Source organism: Rhinolophus hipposideros (genome assembly GCF_964194185.1).
Source record: "Rhinolophus hipposideros genome assembly, chromosome: 11".
In the NCBI taxonomy this organism is placed as follows: Eukaryota; Metazoa; Chordata; class Mammalia; order Chiroptera; family Rhinolophidae; genus Rhinolophus; species Rhinolophus hipposideros.
The window spans coordinates 41,404,732-41,415,293 of record NC_138057.1 but is presented as its reverse complement, the minus strand read 5'-3'; the positions used below and the strand labels follow the sequence as shown (position 1 = coordinate 41,415,293).

At 38.8% G+C, this 10,562-nt stretch overlaps 1 protein-coding gene across 2 annotated transcripts in view; it reads right to left on the bottom strand.

Annotated features, from left to right (window-relative positions):
- Window positions 1-3,612: 3,612 nt before the first annotated feature.
- Window positions 3,613-10,562, bottom strand: part of PCSK5 (proprotein convertase subtilisin/kexin type 5) — a 405,671-nt gene continuing 398,721 nt past the window's right edge. For both annotated transcript variants that reach the window (XM_081067381.1, XM_081067382.1), the window contains 2 exons: window positions 9,565-9,751; window positions 3,613-6,630 (listed from right to left, as the gene is read on the bottom strand). In XM_081067381.1, the coding sequence (XP_080923507.1) occupies window positions 6,218-6,630; window positions 9,565-9,751 (600 nt within the window). In that variant the 3' untranslated portion in view covers window positions 3,613-6,217. The remainder of the gene's footprint in view (window positions 6,631-9,564; window positions 9,752-10,562) is intronic.

Below are 10,562 nucleotides of genomic sequence, written 5' to 3'. Positions count from 1 at the left end.
AGTTTCAGGAGTGCACTTGAAATGCTAGTGTACATAAACTTTTATATCTTGCTTCTTATTATATGTAACTATCACAGCATATTTTGTATAGTCTTTATGAACTTACTTGTAAAGTGTTGTAGTTTTAAATTACAAAAAAATGAACTTTTCTGTGAACACTTTGGTTCTGCTTATAATATTACCCAGCAAGGAATTGGTGAATTCAAATAGAACAAACATGGAAGACTCAACACATGTTGCTGCATTGATTCCCAAAAGAGTTTTATTGGCTCTGGTAGGCAGAATCCCATAATACCCCCTCAAGATTTCCCATTCTAATCCCCAGGACTGTGAATATGATGAGATATCATGCCTATGATTATGTTACATTATAGCCAAAGGGAGATTCTCCACCTGGGCCTAATCACATCACAAGAGCCTTTTAAAAGCAGAGTTTTCTGCAGCTGGTAGCAAGAGGGAAAGTCAGGAAGAGTCAAGGCATGAGAAGGATTTAGTGTGTGAGTGTCGGTTTTAAAGGGGAGAAGGAGGCACATTCACAGGATCAGAGTGTAGCTTCTAGAAGCTGAGAGTGACCCCAGGCCCACAGCCAGAAAAGAAAGCAGGGGCCTCAGTCTTAGAGCCACAAGAAACTGAATTCTGCTAGCAACCCAGATACCTTGGAAAGCAATTATTCTTCCGAGTCTCCAGGTAAGAGCCAGCCTGGCTGACACCTTGATTTTGACCTTATGAGACCCTAAGCAGAGAACCCAGTCAAGCCCATCTGGACTTCTGACCTATAAAACTGTGAGATAATAAATGGATGTTATTTTAAGCTTCTAAATTTGTGGTAGTTTGTTATGCACTCATAGAAAATGAATACATTGACATACTCTATACCAAGTAATATATGAAATTGTCCATGTCACTTCAGGTAGCAGTGGACAGAACTCCAGAATTGTGTGCTATAATTAAAACAGTCTGCTAAGACATTATTGATTACATTTGTTTTTCTTTGGTGGTAGAAATGAGAGAAAAAATAATTTTGTTGGCTTCTGATAGCATTGGAGTGGGAGAACTAATGAAAAAAAAGATAGGAAATTCTGGATGAGAGATTTGATATTGAGAGAAAGAAAACATCACAGAAAGAAAAGATTCTATGTATAAAGAGTGGTGTGTTGAAGCTGGCTTGTCACAGCTTATGAAAGCCAATGTTAATTTTTCAGGAATCTTGTGAGTCAGTTGTTAGACATAGCTATTATTAAAAATTTAGGTATAACACTTTAATTAAATAAGTTATATTAAAAACACAGCTGGGCTGGCCCCATGGCTCAGGTGGTTGGAGTGCTCCTAATGCTGAGGTCGCCAGTTCGATTTCCACATGGACCAGTGGGCTGTGCCCTCTACAGCTAAGATTGTGAACAACAGCTCTCCCTGGAGCTGGGCTGCCATGAGCAGCTGGAGTTTGGCTATGATTTTTTGGGTTTTTTTTTTTAGCATTTCTTCCCAGCTCCACATTAAGTGACATCACATTTGAAGCTTGAAATTGGCCATGATGGGGTATTTACACCATGGAAACTGGCAAATGCATTTTGTTAGCCAATGAGATACCATGAAAGTTTTTCTGAGACTTGGATCAGAGGGAGGGTCTTTTTCCTATTAGATACAGGCCCAAGGGAACGTGAAGTCTGGCAGGCATCCTGCCAAAGTGAGGAGTGACCTCTGGTGAGAATGGAGGCAACATAGCAATAGACAGAGAGGAGAGAGGGAGAGACACACCAGTGCATGATGTCACACTGTGAGCCCTATTTCCAGCAACACCTGATCCTAGACTTTTTGATTAAGTGAGCCAATAAATTTATTTTGTATATAAGCCAGTTTGGGTTAAATTTTCTATCATTTATCTCTGAAAACAGCCTAAAGGATACAACAGAATTTGCTTCAGGTCTACAATCATTCCTAGCCACCAAAAAGCCTTGACTGATAATAATTTACAGGGATAGTAAAACTCCTGACCTCAGTCTTGTTCTGTTCTTGTTAGTTATAATTCTGTGTTTGACAAACATGTGTCTGCTTCACTTAAGGGCTTAATAAGCCTCATATCATTTCCCTTGCAGGCTGGGATTAGTTCTTATCAATGAACACTTTGTTAATGAGGGGCATTCTCCTCAGGCTAACAGCTACCCTGCCCTACCTTTCTCTCCCTTAATAATGGAAATCTTTCATTCTGGTGGGAAAGCCCCAGAAGATGACCTATGATTTTTTTCTAACCCCTTCACAGTCATCTCATTACCCTTTATCAGATACAGTTGACCGTTGAATAATTCAGGGGGCAAGGGTGCTAACCCCTTCAAAATTGAAAATCTGCACATAACTTTTGATTCTACAGTCGGTCCTGCACATCTGGGATTGACTGAATCCATGGATACAAAACCAGCAGATACAATGAGCCAACTGGAATTACTGAAAAAAATCTGCGTATAAGTGGACCCATGAAGTTTAAATCTGTGTTGTTCAAGGGTCAACTGTAGTTGCTTTCAAGCATAGGCCTAGGCTAACATAACATATGTGTCTGTGTCTTAATTTTTAACAAAAAAGTTCAAAAAGTAAAAAAAAGAAAACAAAAAAAGTTAAAACTAGGAAAAAGCTTATAGATTAAGGATATAAAGAAAATATTTCTGTACAGCTATACAATGTATGTTTTAAGCTAAATGTTGAAAATAGTTGAAAAATTAAAAAAAGTTTATAAAGTAAAAGAGTTATAGTAGACCAAGGTTACTTTATTATTGAAGAAAGAAAAATACTTTTTTACAAATTAGTGTAGCCTAAGTGTACAGTGTGTATAAAGTCTGCAGTAGTGTAGTGATGTCCTAGGCCTTCATTCACTCACCGCTTACTCACTGACTCACTCAGAGCAACTTCCAGTCCTGCAAACACCATTCATGGTAAGTGCCCTATACAGAAATATACCATTTTTTTGTCTTTTATACTATATTTTACTATACCTTTTCTATGTTTAGATACACAAATACTATTCTGTTAAATTGCCTACAGTATTCAGTACAGTAATGTGTCATACAGGCTTATAGCCTAGGAGCAATAGGCTGTAGCACATAGCCTAGGTGTGTAGTAGGCTAGCCCATCTAGGTTTGTATAAGTGCACTCTGATGTTCGCACAATCATGAAATCACTTAATGATGCATTTCTCAGAATGCATCCCCATTGTAAACTGGTGCTTGATTGTACTAAATGTATACAAAGTGCTCAGAAATGGTGGGTTCATAAGCAAGTCCCTGTAGAATGATCTGGTCTCGATTTAGTTTTATTTCCAATTTTAAAGTTACTTTCTATGAACTGGAACCTTCCAAGCCCCTGCCCAGCCTCTTGGTATAGTTCCAGTCTACAAGGATATTCGTAATACTTCCAAGTTATTTGCAGACAGGAAACCAAAAAGTGACTTTGTTTCCCAAACACATATTTAGCTATTTAGATAATTGTTACCGTAGAATACAAAAGATGTCGAAGAATAATGTAGTGTAACTAAGAAGAAAGAAGGAAAGATGTCAAACCGATCCAATACACAGCATGAAACTTCTTTTCAGGCTCACATAGAGTAACAACAATACAATTTTTCTTAGTATGCAAGGTCATCTTGACCTCATTTAATCTTTAACTGTGTATCATAAACACATATTTTTCTTGGAAAACAATTTCCAGGCTACACAAAGAAATGTCAAACTCAGTTTATCAGAGCTTTAGAATTATCAGGGGAGATGAAAAACACAGTATAAACAAAAGTGCTTATTTCTATAGGCTACACTCTGTAATTACACAGCAAGAGAGGAGAAATTCTTCCATTGGTATCACGGCTATCTTACATGTATTTTTATTTATTTCTAAGAATTACAAGTGGAACTATCAGGTTCAGAAAGATTTTGAAGAGATGATTTTAAATGATCAAAACATTTTGGAGGCATATCATATGCGTGTATGATGCACATGATCTCTTAAGAATTTCTTTTTTTAAGATGAGGTTGGCAAACTATAATCTGGTGGCCAAATCTGGTCCAGCAGCTGGATTAAGTTTGTGAGCGGGAAGTTGGGATTTTTGTACTGCCTCGAGCTAAGAGTGGTTTTTATATTTTTTGTGATTTAAGAAAAAAAAACAAAAGCAGCATCATACTATTTTATGATATGTGAAAATTATTTTATATCCAAATTTTAGTGTAAATAAAGTTTTATTGGAGCACAACTCACCCATTCATTATGGATTGGCCGCATTCATGCCACAATGGCAGAGTTGAGTAGTTGTGCAAAGCCTAAAACATGTACTATCTGGCCCTTTCCAGAGAGAGTTTGCCAAACTTTACTTTAAGAGCTTTCCACTATGAAACAATGAGGCCTTCTATAAACTGTAGACTTCACAGAGAATTTTTGTGTCAGTGGTACATCATGTTTTTTTTAAAAAAGAAAATGCACAAATTTAGTAAAGGTAATACAGTTGCCATATCATAAAATAATAGACATGCCTTTATCAGATTTAGGATGCTTCTTTTCTCATTTTATGACAGTGTAGCATAATTATTAAGGACATACGCTTTAGGATCATTCTATTTCCTTGAATCTTGATTGGCTTTCTATCAGCCTTGGGCTAGTTACTTAACCTCTCGTAAACCTCATGTTTCCTATGAAAACAGAGTAATAATGGTACCAACCTCATGAAGTTACGGGGGTATTAGGTGATTTTTCTAAAAGAAATTATTTAGTTCGGTACCTGGTATGTAGTAGGTATGCTATAAATTTTTTAAAATTATCATCATCACCTGAAAATGTCATCAACATCTGAAAATTTCTGGTGGTTTGTTCCTAGTACTGCCTATAACTTCTGCTTTGACAAAGAAGTCTGCAAAACCCTGCTTTGGTAATTTCACACAGCAAGAGTCCCTCTCTCTGTATTATCTGCAGAAAAACTGCCCTAGGTGCATGAATCCAAGCATGTATTTGGCAGGAAAGTGGAAAAAGGGATGCCTAGGATGTCTAGAAACAAAAATCACAGGGACGAAAAGTGTTGGAAAGCTGGTCAGCAGCTGGATTAAACTTGTGAGCGGGAAATTGGGATTTTGCATGTTAGACTCAATTCCAACTTTTTCTGTGGAGAATCCACAGTTCTGTGACAGGCTGTTGATGAAAGCTTTCTGCTTTAGTAGCTAAAATCTTTTATTAGAGTAGATGTAGTTTGGTCATTTCATGTTAGGTTAATACTGCGATTTTGTTTTTACTACTTGATGTCTTAGCTGATGTCTCCAACTAGAAACATTCTTATAAAATCATGAGGGTATAATGCTACAATTCTTGGAAACCATGATTTCTTTCCTGCTGGGATTTCTGCTATCTCCTGCCTGAGCTTGTTCTGCTTCTAGAGTCATAATGACCCTGGATTAAGGCAGAGGAATCTTAAGGCCAGAGTCCACTGAACACATGATTCCTTAGCTATAATGCTGCCTCCCTCTTTTTCCTTCATCTTGAAATAGGTCATGACCATTGTCAGCAGAGGTGGTCTCTTTTGCTCACCAGGAGTAATCTGGAGTCAATCGTTAAATGGCATGAGAACCTTCTTTAGTTGGTTCTTACAAAACGAATCTTTGCCTAAAGAGAGTTAATGGGAGAAAAGTCCTCTAAGACAAACAACTCTTTCATCGTCCCATCCCCAAAAATCATTTACAGAAATATCAGAATTCCAGAAGTCAGTGCAGTACATATTTCCACAATACAGCCAAGAAACAGAATTTTTATAAACCCGCTTCCCTTTTTCTTTTCTTTTTTTCCCAGTTTTTATAAGAGTTCATTTGAGCCAAATTGATGACATATGCTGGGGAGCGAGATTGCAAATGGTCCTCCACTTCCTTAAACAAACAAAAAAAAATCACGTAAAACATGTTACACTAATCTCACTTGTTTTTACTTCCTGTGTTTCGTGTCTTGACATATTGTTTGGGGGAAAACCCCTCTGGATTTCATCCTTGTTCCTCAGTTATGGTGGAGCAATTATGGTTAATCAAATTTAGCCACTCAAAGGAAGAAAAATATACGTCAGCATTTTTACATACTCTAGTTGGTGTCACGGTTAAGAAGAAAACACAAACATGCATACATCAGCCTGGTGTGTGAGAATAAAACCCAACATTCTAATGCTCACACTCCTGCCTGTGAGTGGAATGGGGTGGTGTGGAGGTGACCTCTGTCATTGGTAGGAGTAGCTCTCATCGTCGTATTCCAGCTCATCTTCATCATCATCATCTAGCAGCCCATACTTAAATTTCCGGTAGACAGTGCCATCTTGGCCCATGTAGACGATGTCATCATCGTCATCATCATCCTCATCATCCTCGCGGTCCCTGTACTCAATCACATGATCCTCTTCAAAGTTGGTGCTCTCGTGATGGCTGCTCTTATAGGAGGAGTAAGACTTGCTAGGGTCAGCCAGCTTTTCATAGCCAGCCTTGTCTGCTGGCGGGGCTCGGCCCCGCGATTTCCTCCAGATGATCACAGCTGCCCCGAGCAGAAGTACCAGCACAACGGAGGAGGTGATGAACAAGGCTGTCTTGGAATGCCCGGGCGCAGACTCTATCTCACTGGCTCGAAGGATGCACTCATCTGTTGGAAGATGATCCCAAAGGAAGAAGGCAGAGGAGAAGGATGAAAGAGAAGAGATGGAATGGGGGAAAATTAGTTTCTGAGGTTAAGAATTGCATCTTTATCTTTTAAATCTAAAGTGGTAGAACCACTCTCTCTGATTTTCTTAAAAGGCATGCCACTCTACAAGATTGCCATGGGTACCCCCAGGAGAGTCCCAGTCTATGTCTGATGATGCTATCAAACCCTTCTAGGATGAAGGTCAGTTTGAAATCCAAAGGGATCCCCTCATTCCCATACCTCATGGATCAGTTGCCAAGTGTCCATCCTTATCAATGAATTCTTCTATTTCTCTCCTGAGAGAAATATTCCATCTTGGGCCATGCCTCACTTCTTGCTAAATAACTGACTTTTTCTAAGACTAAGATCTCTCCCCAGCTACCTTTAAACCTGGTCCAACATGATTATGCTACCAAAGGCAAGAGCAGATTATTTATGAGACCATTGACTCTTATCGTTGTGTGGGTCCTTAGAAATTACTTAAGTCAATCTGCTGCTTGACAGTTGAGGAGACTGAGGTCCATAAAGAGGAACTGAATTGTCACGTTGTCAGAGCTAAGAGCTTGTTTGTGGAGCAATCAGAATTCGAACCCAGGAATCCTAACCATCAGAATTTGAACCCAGGAATCCTAATTTCATGCTATAGTCTGGAGATATTAGGGTAAAATGTTCTGACAACTGTTTTTTGACATTTTGGCATTCTGTGGCCCTAATCTGTCAGGAAGAGAAGTGCCACCTTTAAATTTCTTGTATCATAATTAAGATTTCTGAAGTTGAGAGCAACTGTCATTCATCAGGCTCTGTTTTGATGCCTTCATTGAGAATATGGAGTAACCAAAACTGTCACAAAAGGAAAGATTAAACCATAACTTCAGTGATGAGCTAATTTTTCTTACTTTTCACTATTTTTTTTCAGGTGGTATGATTTGGGTAAGTTACCTAATATTTTTCCCCCCTATTCTTTAAACCATCAAATGGGAGAATGACAGAACTAGAGAAATAAACTGGCAGGCAGTGTTGGATGTACAAGTTGAAATACCCACTAAATTTTCCATAAATATTTTCTTGAACCACTTGATTCTGCCCCCAGGATTCTTTTATGAGAGATTCTAGGTACATTGTAAATGCTAGCTTAATAATATAATACTGCTGCCATTTTTATTAAGGGCAATTATTTTTGCTTATTATATATTGGCTGATTACATCCTATTCATTGCTACTATGTCTCTCTCTCTTTGCTAGTGATAAACAATTTTTTCAAGTTTTCTATTTTTATTGTAACTTTCATTGTCACGGGATTTTGCCCATTAAGCAGAATTTCTTCTTCTAAAGTAACAGCACTATCATTATGGCTTTCATTGTTAGCAATATCAGCACAGAATTTTTCCCTGGAGGAAATATTAAAGCACCAGAGGGATGGGTAAGCAATCCATTTGTGGTACTTGGAGATAAATACTGCCTGAGGCAGGAGAATCAATAGAAGACCTTTGGAGGTTGTTTCAATTGCTAGGGCGCCATATGCAATCATGTCTTGCTATTCTACCGTCTTAGGTCTGCAGAGTCATGGTCAGCCTCTGGGATCTGGCTTTTTTGAAGGGGCAAGTGTCTCAGTGAAGAATGAGTAGGTAATCAAGAGTGGTTAGACTTCTGCAGAGTTGCCTGAGGGGGATTTTCAAGAGGCATAGAAGGTGCAGGAAAGCTGACTGGCTAGTTTTTAGTTGGAACAAGCGAACAGAAACTCTGCACCCAACATGCACACTTCTGGTTTCATTTAAACCCATGTAATGAGGGTTATTATTCTTAGCTGACGCAGCATGGATATTAGGCAATCATACCCTGAAGGTGGATGTGTATGAGGAGCTGGGGAAATCAGCTGCTTGTGGGGGGTGGGATTGCTGATAAAAGAAAACAATCAGTTTTTGGTAAGATGCTATTTTGAATTTAGTTCAAAAGGCTGATAGAAGAAAATAAACACACAGAAATGGCAAGTAGCAGTTATGGATCTGGGATTTACTTCACTTATAAATGGACTTGCTCCCATGAATATAATGTCTGCTTTTGTTGGGCTATGATACATCTGAATCCCAAGAAAATGATCTGCTTCAGGACTAACGAATATGTTTTAAGAATTTATTTTTTATTTTTAAGAATAAATGACTTCATTTGAAATCTAAGTTTGTGGCCAATAAAGACCAAGTACCCATACGGATGGAGTTGGGAGTAGGAGACAGTTGGGGAATTGGGAATTGGTACAAAAAGGTTTGTTTCTTTGTAGCCTTCAATGAAGTTCATTTCTAAAATGCTTTAAGTTTCTAATGGAAAACCTAGATTTGGGCTGATTTCCATAGAATGATTCTTCAATATAATATTGTCTACCCTTTTATAGCACTGACAATTTGAATTAGATTTAAAATAAAATCTGAACAGAAAACAAGAAATATATATAACATTGGTGTTTCTTTGATAGTTGATTCTTTTCCTTTTTTCTCAGGAGGAAAGAATTAATAAAGGAATAAAGTAAATTTATAAAGATGAAATTCTAGAACTATTTGAGCTCTAACGTTGGAGGCAGCATGACAATGGAAAGAATGTGGGCTTTGCAGTCCAAAGAACCCACATTCTAATTCTAGATGAGCCTCTTAACATTGGTGTGGATTTGGACCTGCTAATCAAACCCTTTGAGCCTCAGTCTCCTCATCTGTGAAATGGAATTAGTAATATCTACTTATATGAGATGATGGACAGGAAGTTACAAGTACAGTAGGCACATAGGAGGCATTCAATAAAAAGGTAGCCATATTGAATCTCCAGAACTTTCTATCCTCTCCTGCCTGCTCCTCTCAGCTTGCTGAGGACACGCCCTTCCTTGGCAGATTGCTCTTCTTCTCTTCTCACCTGTAGTGTCCTGGCAGTCACAGCACTCCTGGGTATCAGTGGGATCTGAGGCGTTGCAACAATGAAGGCAGCGGCTGTCATCCATGTGCAGCACCAGGTTGGCAGGGCACACGGTGCAGTTCTTGGTACCAGGTCCTTTGCATTCTATGCAGCTCTCGTGGCATTTTTCACAGTTAAGTTTCTCCCCCTGTTAAGAACAATCAGGAGATCCCTTTGAGTGGGGAGGGATTAAGAAAGCACTGGAGTTCCCAGATAGGAGTTCCATCTTGTCTCCATAAAAGAGGGAAGCATGTGGGGGACAGCAGAAAGGTGGTTTGGGCTGGGTCCATTTTAACTGTTCAGGGTGAAAGACAACCAACTGTCTGCACTTGGATGGAACCATTGCTGGGACTTTTCCCTCTGAGATCTGCTGGTAACAATAGTGGGGAAACAGTCTTCTAGAATAGTTCAGGTTACAAACTGACAACTCATGTGCTGACCACCTTGACCAGGTTGTCAAGGATAAGTTTTGTCTGGCCCATAATACATTGACCTTCACAGTTTAAAATATTTTCAATTCATTGCCCACATTTCAAAGTTGGGATATTTCACATGTAAATTCATCATTCCCACATGGCAATGTGACTCTCTTATTTGATACTCTCGTGTTTGATATAATCCCCACTACTAGCTCTGTCGCCAACACATAGGTGAAACATCAAATTCCACTTTTCATCATGCTTGCACTAGGATTTTCTTTGATGGAACACTCTGCACTTATTTACATTACCTGCTTGGACTCTGCCCCAGAATAATATAAGTTGTGATTGTTTAACTAAAGCAGTTAAATCTCAGTGCAGAAGGAATTTAGTGAGAGATGAGGAGAAAGTGGCACATTGCTCCTTCACTGGTATGGGAAACATGGATTAGGGAAGATAGCTTCCTATTTCACTTCTGTGCTGTGTAAGGATGGTATAATAGAAAAAGAAGGAATAGACATTATCTTTGTGGAGCACCTT